The 13,545-nt window shown below is 39.4% G+C and overlaps 1 protein-coding gene across 1 annotated transcript in view; it reads left to right on the forward strand.

The window, feature by feature from the left end:
- The window catches only part of RABEP1 (rabaptin, RAB GTPase binding effector protein 1), a 134,986-nt gene that overhangs the window by 71,564 nt on the left and 49,877 nt on the right, over positions 1 to 13,545 (forward strand). Inside the window, exon 5 of the mRNA XM_058283718.2 lies at positions 6,872 to 6,991. Coding sequence (XP_058139701.1) covers positions 6,872 to 6,991 — 120 coding nt within the window. The remainder of the gene's footprint in view (positions 1 to 6,871; positions 6,992 to 13,545) is intronic.

Genomic DNA, 13,545 nt, shown 5'->3' on the forward strand with positions numbered 1-13,545 from the left:
ACAGAGATGTAATAGATACCTTCATTGTTTTAGGGGTATCAGCCTAGCCAATAACTCAAATGGAGAGGCAACCTGCAGTGTATTGAAGGCCTGGTTTAAATGCACAAGTGTTTGACAATGCTGAAGTCTTTAATTTTTACATACTTTCTAAATACTTCCAATGCAGTGTACATATCAGATGAAGTTAACTTTTTAGTACTGTGCTTTTTTACTTTTATGCTTTTACCATGAAGATTTTAACAGGTAACTACTTTTTCCATTATTTTAAGAAAACTGAAGATTCCTAATGGAATCAAGGTTATCTTTCCTTACCACCACTTGAGTATGCCGATTGAGATGGCTTCCTACAGGTGTCCTTGCTATGAAGTTACTTTTTGCCATTAATATCAGTTTAGGTTTTTAGTTAGTAATGGTTTCCTGGAATTAGCCATTTAAATGCTTCAATGGAATTTACCTTATACATTTAAAAGAGGGCAGATCTACTTTTATCTAACTTAATTTCATTAGGTATGAACTTAACTTTCATCACCTTAAAGATTTAATATATGTAATGTTAATTTATATACTTGGTATTTTATAAACCTAAGGAGATAACACCCAAGCTAAATAAAATTGAAACTGTTATAGTTTATGCAAAAAATATTCTTTTTCCTTCCTTTACAGGAGGCTAAAACCTCTTCTTTAATAAAATTCTAAAACTGTGTATCTTAAAAGTATACTGACTGCTAGGTTCTGGAAAACTGTTTATTTTAAAAGATCTTTCCGTAGCTTTCAAGGACTTTATTTATTGAAATCTGGTAATAGGATTATTAGCCACCCTTATTTTAAGGCTGTTAAAAGATTTAAATTGAGGAATTAGAGGATAAACTATGATTTTTAATTCCCCAGCTTAGAAGATAGATTTTCAATCTTTCACACCTCTGCCTTCCCCCACAGCTCTTGCAAAGAGAAGGCCTTGAGGGGTAAGGCAGGTTAAAGAACTTAGGAAAAAATTTTTCCTTTCCCTATAGTTTTTATATCCAGATTTCTATATTACCTTTCCATCCTGCTGCTCAGCCTAATTTGGGCTCCAAGAATACTTATTCACATGTTTAACCACATATTAGATTTTTTAGTTTGAATTAGACCTCATCTAAAAATTTTCATTTGTTAATTTGATATTGTCATCCCAATGTATGAAGATAGATTGAGCAAATAGGCAGACACAAATAGAGTTTGATGAAGAAACACAGAACTCACTGTTATAATTTTCATTCATTTCACTGTTATAATTTTCATCAAAATAAGTTTAATTGTAAGATAATATTTAAAAGATTTTTTTCAAAGCTCTTTTTAATTACTTGAATTTGCACTGTGACCATGCAGTTTTGCACAAGAATTTCATTCCTTAATTATTGGCTTATAACCAAAATGTCACTAGTGCTTTAATACAATTTTCCTTTGCTTCAGAACTTTGCTTATTTCCCACTTTGCGTTTAGCAGACCTTAGATAAGCAAGACTAATTCTGTGTATACTCACTGAGGCTATTGAAGCCTCAGGGAGCCTGGTTTCTCTCATGAATTACCACTTTTAGGAACCCCCGACAGTCAAGGCAGGAGGTCTCCTTCACTTCCCAGTCCTCGGAGATAATAGGACTCTGGCGGCTGCTGAACTGGAAGAGTGGTCCTTCAACCCCAGGCATCGAGAATTCCACCAGGAAGCAATTTAGTCCACATTTGGAGCCACGAGAGAAAGCAGGGCCACTAATACCAGTAGAAGGACAGGAGACAGAAGACAGGGATGTCTTAAATTTGCTTTACCCCGAGCCATAGGAGGCAGAAACTGTCTCGAAATAACCATAAGCAAAGGCAAGGGTGAGGCTAGGCCTAAAGTAACCATAAACAAAGGTAAGTTCAGTTTAAGATTACAATAGTAGGTTTAGGCTAAATCTACCCAGTTATAATTTCAGTTATTATCCTTCTGGTGTTTTATAATATAAAGGCATCTATAAGTGATCTTAACTCTTAGTTACAGTTTCTAATAAGTTTTTACTTTAAACCAAATTGGGTACCTTTTTTTAACTAAGCCACAAGAATTTTATTAGTAACAACCTTGCTATGTTTTCTCGTTTTCTAGCAGGTGAACCAATTCCATTTGTGATTTATACATTAAATCCAATTGCGAGACAGTATTGATATTTAAAGACTCATTTTAAGTTACGTTTTACTGTTACCCAATTTGTAACTGGTAAACCCCAAATCTGATTTCCTAGATACAAGCAAACTGACAAAATTAAGGAGATTTCAAAGTTGAACACAAAGTTAAGCACGGATTAAAACAGAAGAGAGAATTTTATATACTAAGCATTTCTAGGAACTTTTTGATCTCAATTGAAGGCACCTGAGGTTTCTTACTTTCCAGGAGAGGTTTAGTAACCAGTCTGGATCTTGATTCCTATCCACACCCCTTAATAGGCACAACTGAGTTTAAAATTGAGAAGGCTATCTCTAAAAGGGAATTAATGGAAGTTTGAGGTATATTTCCTCATTTCTTTTAAGGAGACATGACGTGAGCTTTCTGGCCCTCAGATCTATCTGTTCTCCTCTCTTAGGGTGGTTTAACTGGAATTTAGGGTTCCATTCAGAGGCTGCTTATAGCTACTGTGTCATGTAGACCAACAGTAGACAGATTTTCCTGATCTCTGAGAAGACACTCTTATGGGGAGTTTGCTGGTAGGCTAGAGACCATGCCTATTATTCTAGAAAGAATGAGGAACTGCTTTATAGTTGACTCTGGTGTCCCAGAGTCCAAGTCTGACTAAATGTTTACCACTCCACATAATTTGGAGCTCATGCTGTGTTCTCAGCGTCCTGAGAATTTAATTCGGAACCCTGTCAATGGGTGTCCCCACTGCCAACATAGGTCTTGGGAGATGCCTGAAAACCCTAGCTGTTCACCAAAGCTACCAAGCTGAATTGGTGGGGGACGTTGGAAGCAGTTGCCCAAACCAAAGCACCTGAGCTAAGAGGATATTTGGCTGCCTTCTGAACCGAAGCACCCAAGGAATGTCTTGGGGAGTGTTCAGAGTTACTGCTCTGGTCTCTGAACCGAAGCGCCCAAGGCACATCTTGGGGAACGTTCAGAGTTACTTCCCTGGTTACCATCACCTTGGGAATCACAGAGCCTTTGCCCTGGGCATCTCCGGGGCTGCTCTGAACTTGGGAGATGCCCAGAGTATATATGGACAGAAGCTGCCAAGCTGAATATTTCTCCTTGGAAAAGGGGCACAAAACTTCTTCCATCTATTCTTACAGAGGTTGTAAAAAGCAGTCCTAGCTTTATGACTCTACTATCTGGGAGTTTCCCAGTTAGACCAGCCATCAAAAGGCCATTAAGAGAGGAGAGGTCTGTTGTTCCACCTAATAGGCCTTGGGGTCCTGAGGCAATAACTTCTTCCCGCCATGGGTAGGGCTAAAACTCACTAGCAAATGCATTTTCTTTTCTTTTTTAAGATTTATTTATTTTTATTTATTTCTCTCCCTTTCCCCCGCCCCCCAGTTGTCTGCTCTCTCTGTCCATTTGCTGTGTGTTCTTCTGTGACCCCTTCTATCCTTATCAGCAGCACGAGGAATCTGTGTTTCTTTTTTTGTTGTATCATCTTGTGTCAGCTCTCTGTGTGGGCGGCACCATTCTTGGGCAGGCTGCACTTTCTTTTGCACTGGGCAGCTCTCCTTATGGGGCGCACTCTTGCACGTGGGGCTCCTCTACGCGGGGGATACCCCTGCGTGGCAGGGCATTCCTTGTGCGTATCAGCGCTGCGCATGGGCCAGCTCCACACGGTCAAGGAGGCCTGGGGTTTGAACCGCGGACCTCCCATGTGGTAGACGGACTCCCTATCCATTGGACCAAGTCGGCTTCCAGCATATGCATTTTCAGTTTGATAGTTTCTGAGACATTCCAAAGCATTTTACAAACTCATAGTGAGAAATTTAGTAGTAGGAAGTGGGAAGATGAAATGTGGAGTCAAGATTAATTATGAGGGAAACGGACTTTGGCCCAGCGGTTAGGGCGTCCGTCTACCATATGGGAGGTCCGCGGTTCAAACCCTGGGCCTCCTTGACCCGTGTGGAGCTGGCCATGCGCAGTGCTGATGCGCGCAAGGAGTGCCGTGCCACGCAAGGGTGTCCCCCGCGTGGGGGAGCCCCACGCACAAGGAGTGCGCCCTTGAGGAAAACTGCCCAGCGTGAAAAGAAAGTGCAGCCTGCCCAGGAATGGTGCCGCCCACACTTCCCATGCCGCTGACGACAACAGAAGCGGACAAAGAAACAAGAAGCAGCAAATAGACACCAAGAACAGACAACCAGGGGAGGGGGAAATTAAATAAATAAATAAATCTTTAAAAAAAAAAAAAAAAAAAAGATTAATTATGAAGGGAACCCTGGCCCATGACCTTCCTGGGAAAGGGAACTTGGGCCACCCCATGGCATTTATCTCGGCCCTGCCTGCTGCCGCCTTCCCCACCCTGTCCCAAAAGGGGAAGCTGGGTGTGGTCAATAGGAAGGTAAGCCTGCAAAGGCGGGGACCCTCTGGAAGACACAAGCCCTGGCTCTCCACCATTGCTGCTGCTGCCAAGGGGAGAGGGCACGAGAAGGGACTGGCAGCCAGGCCCGAGGGCAAAGCCAGCGAGTGCTAAAAAAACTTGAAAGAGCGACTTTGCTGTACCTGGAGCTCGGCCCAGGAACCCCTGTCTTGGCAGGGCCCTGCTTTTAGCCTCTGCTCTGTGCTTTGGCCTCCTGCCTCAGGTCAGGTCTACCTGCGTGGCATGGATACAGAGATGTCCCGCACCCCGGCCCCCTCCCTCTTGGGATTATGTGGGGCCCCATAGGGGAGCCTGTTTAAAATGAATAACCAAAAGAGGGCATTAAACGGGCTGTATTTCGTAGTGTAGTTTGACTCACCAGTACCTCTTCCCCTGGCTGGCTTGCCAAATAAGTTGCCAGACTTTTCTAGGTTCTTGGCTAAGCTTCAAAAAATGAATTTTAAATGTAAGCCAGTTTAGCTAGGCTGGTAATTCATTAAGGAAAGGAGGGAAGAGAAATGAGAGAAAATAACAGATTACAGGTCCCAGGTAGAAAAGAAAGGGGCTGAAAAGGAATAAAGAGGACTGGTTTACAGACATCAGTTCCCCATTGCAGATTACAGAATTCCCAGGTTTACTGGTGTGCTGATCCAGGCAGCCGGCATGAAGGCGAGAATGGAGGGGGTTTGGCTCTTCCACTTGCTTTTTTAATTATTCTGCCCCTTTTCTAATGTAGGGAAAAGAATCCAAGTCTTTGTTGTTTTGTTTGATGATCCCACCCCTTAATACCTTGGGAGGGCCTAATGATAAGGCCCCTGGAGAATATCCAGGGCTTCTCTATTCTAAAGGAAATCTCATCTGAAGGCGGTTTTTCACAGGGGTCTTCTGCAGCCATCTTGTGGGGTATCTGTGGCCGTGTGGATTCTTTGCCAGGTTCTAGGTCTGTCTCTTGATTTCCTAATTTACTAGCCTGCCTCTTTTCTTTGTCTCCTCCTTCCTTTTGTTTTTCCTGATAAAAATCACATGACCTCTATATAAACACCCTAAACTAGCCTTGACTGAAGATATTTTAAACTAATGTATTTTTTCCAAAGTTCAGAATAAAGCCGATGAAATGACTTGTAAGGACTGAAAAACAAAGTGAATCCCGCTTTTCTGAGGGTAATATTTCTTGGGAAAATCCTCACTTATATTTGAACATGTATAATACTTTATCTTGAACAACTATTTAGGATAAATTTGTGCTGTCGAGCAAAAGCAGGTTCCTTTCTCCTAATACATCTTTAAAGCCAGTTCCTGAGACATCTGGGTTTCAAAGAGAGAGAGAAGAAAGTTTTATTGGAGCACAGTGGCCTCATGGCCCAAACTGCCCCCCTGATATGCAGAAACTCTAGTATTTTATAAAATCAGGTTACCTATGAATAATTGGGGCAGACACAGGTTCCTTCATTAATAAACATTAAGTGGCTAAACAGGATGGACTGGGGTGGGGTAGCAAACCAGGGTCACTAGGATTTGGGATAGGGGTATATAGAACAAAGGGCAGTTATAAGGTCTTTTCATTTGGATATTACGCATAGGTGGGTGGAGTGGTCACCACCCCAATAGTAAGCCTACACAAGCATGAGGTTAAGTCTAGTATAACCATAAAAGGGGTGAGACCACTGTAGCCAGCGGCAGTAGTTCAGGAATTAACATTTTGCTATTTTGTAATATAAAGGCGTCTATACAATGATTTAGTAATCATAATTATTTAATTCTTAACCCCTTTATATTTCAGCTTATTTACCTTAAATAATAAGGTTAATATTTATTTTCACTAGAAGGAAAAAAGCCAATTTTTTGCATCTACCTTTTTTATACCAAGAAAATTTTCTGACATTTTAGAAAATATATTCTATTTTTTACATTTAAAAAGGAATCAGTTTTCTTTTTACTGTGCTTAAGAAATTATGTGTCATCAACTAAGTTGTCAAGAATTTTGTAAATTAGGTTAAAGTATTTATTACAGTATATGTTACCTTTTTTATTTGTGATACTTTATAACTCAGTTAATTAAAGACTCAAATTTGTCATAAGGAATCCATTTTTCTCCTTATTCCCAAATTCTAAATGGAATATTTGGGTAAAATTGATTATGATTTGACATTCACAGTAATGCTAGAGTTGAAAAGACTTGATAAAATTTTGTGAATGCTAATACAATGCCTGGTAGAGTTATTGTCATAGTAATTTTTAGCAAGTGGGTGAGTCATAGTTTCTTAGAAAAACAATCAGTTAAGTTGTTAGCATTTAATTCTTTTTGACTATAGGCCCAAGAGGATGCTGAAAAACTTCGATCTGTTGTGATGCCCATGGAGAAGGAAATTGCAGCTTTGAAAGATAAACTGACAGAGGCAGAAGACAAGATTAAAGAGCTGGAGGCCTCAAAGGTTGTGAAACATCTTAACTCATTTGCTTGAACCTCAATATTCTGTCTTATTGTCATGAGCAAAATTATAATCACTAAGGGGGAAAACTATAATGTATATCTTCAGTATCTTGCTGTCTTTAAAATGAAAAAACTTTGAGATGATTTTGCCCTTATGTATATTTTAAATAATAATAGTGATTCTTGTTCTGCTTTGTCACAAAATAAGTGTTTATTTTCTTAACAAAATGAGACCCTAGCTCAGTCGTTTGCCTATCAAGGAAAGTAAGCTTTTCAAAGTTGATTTTGTGTTCTGAAGCCAGCCCCAGAATTGATCTTTCACTGTGGCTGGATTTCTTGGCCATAAAGACACAGTTGAGGAAATACAAAGGGAAGAGAAAAATGTTAATAATTAAAAGAAGGTAGGAAAAGAAGAAAACAAAACAAAACAAAACAAAATAGGACATAAAAGCATAAATGGGAAAGGGTCAGTAATCCTATCCCCTGCTAAAAAGAGTTTATCAGATTGGATTTTAAAAATCCAACATTATATTGCTTACAAGAGATATACCAAAATAAAAGCACAGAATAAAATTGAAAATAAAGGAATAAATTCATAGTATATAAATATTAACCAAAAGAAAGCTGCTTTAGCAATTGCAATATCAGACATAGGATTTAAGGGGAAAAAGAATTAAAAAGGGACCCCATCAAAAAGATAGAACAAAAAACTAAAAAATGACAATTACAAAGAGAAATTGACATTCACATCTGGAGATTTAAACAGACCTTTAGCAGCTAGTGCATGCAGATAGAATATAAGTAGGGATATAGAAGTTTTGACCAGTGAGATTAATAATTTAAATATAATGGACACACAGAACCATGTACTGACAAAATATACAGTAGTTGAGCTTAGTAGTTAAGAGCTCAGCATTTATTAACTGGGTGCCCTTGAGGAAATTTTTTAATCATAATTTATTTGTTTGTTTATTTCTCTTCCCTCCCCACCCCCAGTTGTTTTCTCCCTCTGTCCATTCGCTGTGTGTGCTTCTGTGTCTGCTTGTATTCTTATCAGCGGCACCAGGAATCTGTGTCTCTTTGTTGTGTCATCTTGCTGCATCAATTCTCCATATGCATGGTGCCACTCCTGGGCAGGCTGCACTTTTTTCGCGCAGGGTGGCTCTCCTTATGGGGCACACTCCTTGCGTGTGGGGCTCCCCTACGCGGGGTCACCCCTGCATGGCATGGTACTCCTTGTGCACATCAGCATTGCGCGTGGGCCAGCTCACCACACGGGTCGGGAGGCCCTGGGTTTGAACCCTGTATCTCTGTTGTGGTAGATGGGCACTCTGTCAGTTGAGCCAAATCTTCTTCCCCTTATTTAATCTCACATTTTGGTTTTTTCAAATGTAAAATGGGGATAATAATACTGTCTACCTCATAAGGTTATTTTAAGAATTATACAAGCTAATACATGTAAAGAACTTAAGTTAATGCCTGGGACAAATTTTTATTATTTAAAAAAAAATTTTTTTTTTTTAAGATTTATTTTTTATTTATTTCTCTCTCCTTCCCCCCTGGCCCCCGCCCCAGTTGTCTGCTCTGTATCCATTTGCTGTGTGTTCTTCTGTGAACGCTTCTGTTATTATCAGCGGCACCGGGAATCTGTGTTTCTTTTTGTTGCATCACCTTGTTGTGTCAGCTCCCCGTGTGTGCGGCGCCTTTCTTGGGAAGGCTGCACTTTCACACTGGCTGGCTCTCCTTATGGGGTGCACTCCTTGCGCTTGGGGCTCCCCTATGCAGGGACACCCCTGCGTGGCAGGGCACTCCTTGTGTGCATCAGCACTGCACATGGGTCAGCTCCATATGGGTCAAGGAGGCCCGAGGCTTGAACCGCGGACCTCCCATGTGGTAGGTAGATGCCCTATCCATTGGGCCAAGTCTGCTTCCCTTTTATTATTTTTAGATACATTATACTTTTTGCAGTAAAGTCACAAAGGAAGTGTCAACAAATTTCTAAAAATTGATGTTATAGTACAGAACAGATATTTGATCCAGGGTAATATAATTTATTTTCATTTTTAAAATAATTTATTGAAGTATATCACTCATACATTGTATTAGTCAGCCAAAGGGGTGCTGATGGAAAATACCAGATCGGTTAGTTTTTGTAAAGGATATTTATTTGGTGTAGAAGCTTACAGATACCAGACCATAAAGCATAAGTTACTTCCTTCACCAAAGTCTTTTGTCATGTGTCAGAGCAAGATGGCTGCTGACATTGCCAGGGTTCAGGCTTCTTGGTTTCCTCTCTTTCCAGTGTTCATTTCTCTCCAGGATCATCTCCTCTGTTTTCTCCACAAGGTCAGCTACAGACTATGAGGCTCCTCAGGCTTTGCCTTTCACCACATGGCCAGCTGTAGACTATCAGGTGACCGCCTTTCTCTCTCCAGGGCTTCTGTTGTGCCTAAGGAGCCGTCTTTATTTCTCTGTCTTCTTCTCCTGTGTGTTCACTTCTTGGGCTCCAGCTCAAAACTCCAGCATCAAAACTCCCAATTTCAAAACTCCAACTCTGTTCTTTGCCATGTCTTTTATCTGTGAGTCCCCACCCACTAAGGAGTGCGGTCTCAACACCCTACTGACATGGCCCAATCAAAATCCTAATCATAATTTAATTAAACCCAGGTTCAAACCAATTTACAAACATAATCTGTTATCTCTTTTTGGAATTCATGACCCATATCAAACCGCTACATACACATACATGAATGATAAGTGTATAATAACAGTTGTGAACTTAAAAAACAAACATATATAACATCATGCAGGGCTCTCATACCTCACCCTATCACCAATACCTTGCATTATTGTGAAACATTTTTAACTAATGATAAAAGAGCATCCTGAAAATACTACTAATAACCAAAGTATCTTTCGTTTGGTGTATTTTTCCCTCAACCCACCCTGTTATTAATATTTTTATATCATTTATACATGATCATACATAAACTATACTGTGTAGTAAAAGTTGTGAATGTACAAAGCAAACATGCATAACATCATACAGAGGTCCCTTTCATCAACCCACCACCAACAGCTTGCATTGTTGTGAGACATTTGTTACAAATTATGAAAGAATATTATAAAAATCTTACTATTAACTATAGTCCCTAGCTTACATTTGGTGTATTTTTCCTCCATCCGACCCTATTTTTTTTTTAAATACAGTTTTTATTATAGAAGTTGTGAACTAAACAAAACAATCATGCACATGTGCAGAATTCCCATACAACAACCCTCTATCAATATATCACACCCTGGGGGAACATTTATTACAGATTATGAGATAAAATCAGAATATTACCACTAACCATGGACCATAATGTACATTTGGCACACTTTTTCCATATGCCCCCATTATCAGCACAGTGCCTCTTTGGCATAGATGCATGGATATTACAGTATTACTGTTAATCACAGTCCATAGGTCATTCCAGTTGTATCTTTCCCATTCTTTTCCACATTCCCACCAACCTGCAATAGTGACGTACATCTGCTCTAGCTCAAAAAGGACACTCTTGGATCTGTGCCATCAACCACAGTTCTCGTCCACCTCTGGATTTACCGTGTCATTCATTCCCTGGATTATTCTCTAGATTTCTTTCATTTGATACTTACATCTCTATAGACTACACTTTCCAGCCACATTCCCATTTATAAACCAGCTGTTACTTATTATAATATGTAACCATCAACTCTGCATTTCCACACTTTTACAGTAAAGTTAATTTAAACTTCTGCATTCATTAAGCATCAGTGGTCCACCTCAGTCATCCTCTTATCTCCTTTAAGAATCCACCACCTAATACCAGGTGTTGAATATGTTTTCCTTTTGTGTGATCTATGTATCTTTTAAGAATAAATAAATATATTTTTAAAAAAGCTGTTTTCCTACATTTTCTTCGAGAAGCTTTATGGTTCTTGCTTTTTATATTTAGGTTTTTTGTTCCATTTTGAGTTAATTTTTGTATAAGATGTGAGATACAGGTCCTGTTTCTTTCTTTTGGCTATGGATATCCAATTCTCCCAGCATCATTTTTTGAGTGACTATTCTGCCTGAGCTGGGTGTTGTCAAAAATGACTTGACCATGGATGTGAGGGTCTGTTTCTGAACCATCAGTTTGGTTCCATTGGTCTATGTGTCTGTCTTTATGTCAGTACCATGCTGTTTTTACCACTGTAGCTAGGTAATATGATTTAAAGTCTGGAAGTGAGAGTCATCCAACTTTGCTTTTCCTTTTTAAGATGTTTCTGACTATTCAGAACCCCTTACTCTTCCAAATAAATTTGATAATTGTGTTTTCCATTTATTTTAAAAATACTTGTGGAATTTTTATTGGGATTGCATTGAATCTGTAAATCAATTTGGGTAGAATTAGCATCTTAATGATATTTACTCTTCCAATCCATGAGAATGGAATGTTCTTCTAATTATTTAGGTCTTTTAAAATTTCTTTTAACAATGCATTGTAGTTTTCTAAATACCAGTGCCTCACATCCTTGGTTAAGTTTATTCTTAAATATTTGATTCTTTTAGTTGCTCTTATAAATGGAATATTTTTCCTGACTTCCTCCTCAGATTGCTTATTACTAGTGTCTTTGTAAGTCTGTTTTGTCTGATAAGTATAGCTATTCTCACTTATTTATTTATTTTTTGTTACTGCATGTGTGGAATATCTCTTTCCAGCCTTTCACTTTCAGTCACTTGGTATCCTTGGGTCTAAGGTGAATCTCTAGCAGAAAGCAGATAGATGGCTTATAATTTCTTACCTATTCTGCCAGTCTGTGTCTTTTGATTGGAGAGTTTAATCCATTTACATTTGATGTTATTACTGTAAAGGCAGTTCTTACTTCACCCATTTTGACCTTTGGACTTTATCTGTCATTTTATTTTCATCACTTTTGAGACTTTTAGTTACTTTTACTGATAATCATAATCTTTGTTTTTAGATTCTCTTCCAAGCCTCTCTCTCCTGTCTTTTCTGTTCAGACTATAGTACACCCTTTAGTATTTCCTCTAAGACCCGTCTCTTTGTTTTAAACTCTCAGTTTCTGTTATCTGTGAATATCCTAAACTCACCCTTATTTTTGAAAGACACTGTTGCGGGATATAAGATTCTTGGCTGGAAGTTTTTCTCTTGTATCTTAAATTATATCATACTGCTTTCATGGTTTCTGATGAGAAATTGGCACTTAATCTTATTGGGTATCCCTTATATGTTATGCATTGCTTTTTTCTTGCTTCTTTCTGGATTCTTTGTCTTTGGAATTTGATGTTCTAATTAGTATGTGTCTCACAGTTGGTCTATTTGGATTTACTCAGATGGAAGTCCATTGTGCTTTGTGGATGTAGATATCTATGTCTTTCAATAGGGTTCGGAAATTTCTACCATTGTTTCTTCAAATATTCCTTCTCTCCCTTTTCCCTTCTCTTCTCCTCCTGGGACACCCATGACATGTTTATTTGTACATCTCTTGCTGCTGTTTAGTTCCCTGAGACACTGTTCAATTTTTTCCATTCCTCATCTGTTCTTTTATACGTTCACTTTCAGAGGTCATGTTGTCAGGTTCACCAATCCTTTCTTCTGCTTCCTCTAGTCTGTTGTTATATGATTCCAGTATATTTTTTAAAAAGATTTATTTAATATATATATTCCTTCTCCCCATTGTTCATGCTCACTGTCTTCTCTCTGTGTCTGTTCATTTTGTGCTCTCTGTGTCTGCTTGTCTTATTTATTTTTTTAGGAGGCACTAGGAAATGAACGTGGGACCCCCCCCCCACCATGTGGTAGGCAGGTGGCCAACTGCTTCAGCCACACCTGCTTTTCTCCAGTGTTTTTTTTTTTTGTCTACCCCCTCCTTGTGACTTTTTGCTTGCTGTTTGTTCTCTGTGTCCATTTACTTTGCGTTCTTCTGTGTCTGTATTTTAGTTTTTCATTTATTGCCCCCTCCCCCTTGTGGCTTGCTTGCTCTCTGCTCTTGGTGTTCATTTGCTTGTGCTCTTCTGCATTTTTTTTTTTTTTTGCTTGTCTCCTATTTTTTGTTGTTGTTGTGTCACCTTGCTGAGTCAGCTTTCTGCGGCTCGTGTGGGGCAGTGGCTCTCCGTGGCACCCGGGCCGGCAGCTCTCTGCAGCATGCAGGTGAGCCTGCCTTCACAAGGAGGCCCCGGGATGCGAGCCCAGGGCCTCCCATATGGTAGATGGGAACCCAACTGATTGAGCCACAGCCGCTTCTCCCTCCAGTGTATTTTTAATTTCATTTATTGTGCCTTTCGTTCCCATAAGATCTGCTATTTTTCTTTGATGCTTTCAAATTCTTCTTTGTGCCCATCCAATGTCTTTATTTTGTATTTTTTTTCTTTTTTTTCTCCTCCCCTCATTGTTTTTGCTTTCACTATCTGCTTTCTGACCATTTGCTGTGTGTTCTTCTGTGTTTGCTTATTTTCTTTCTAGGTGGCACTGGTATCCGATTCTGGGACCTTCTGGAGTGGAAGAGAGGTGCTCAATCTCTTAT

This window comes from Dasypus novemcinctus, chromosome 21 (genome assembly GCF_030445035.2).
Source record: "Dasypus novemcinctus isolate mDasNov1 chromosome 21, mDasNov1.1.hap2, whole genome shotgun sequence".
In the NCBI taxonomy this organism is placed as follows: domain Eukaryota; kingdom Metazoa; phylum Chordata; class Mammalia; order Cingulata; family Dasypodidae; genus Dasypus; species Dasypus novemcinctus.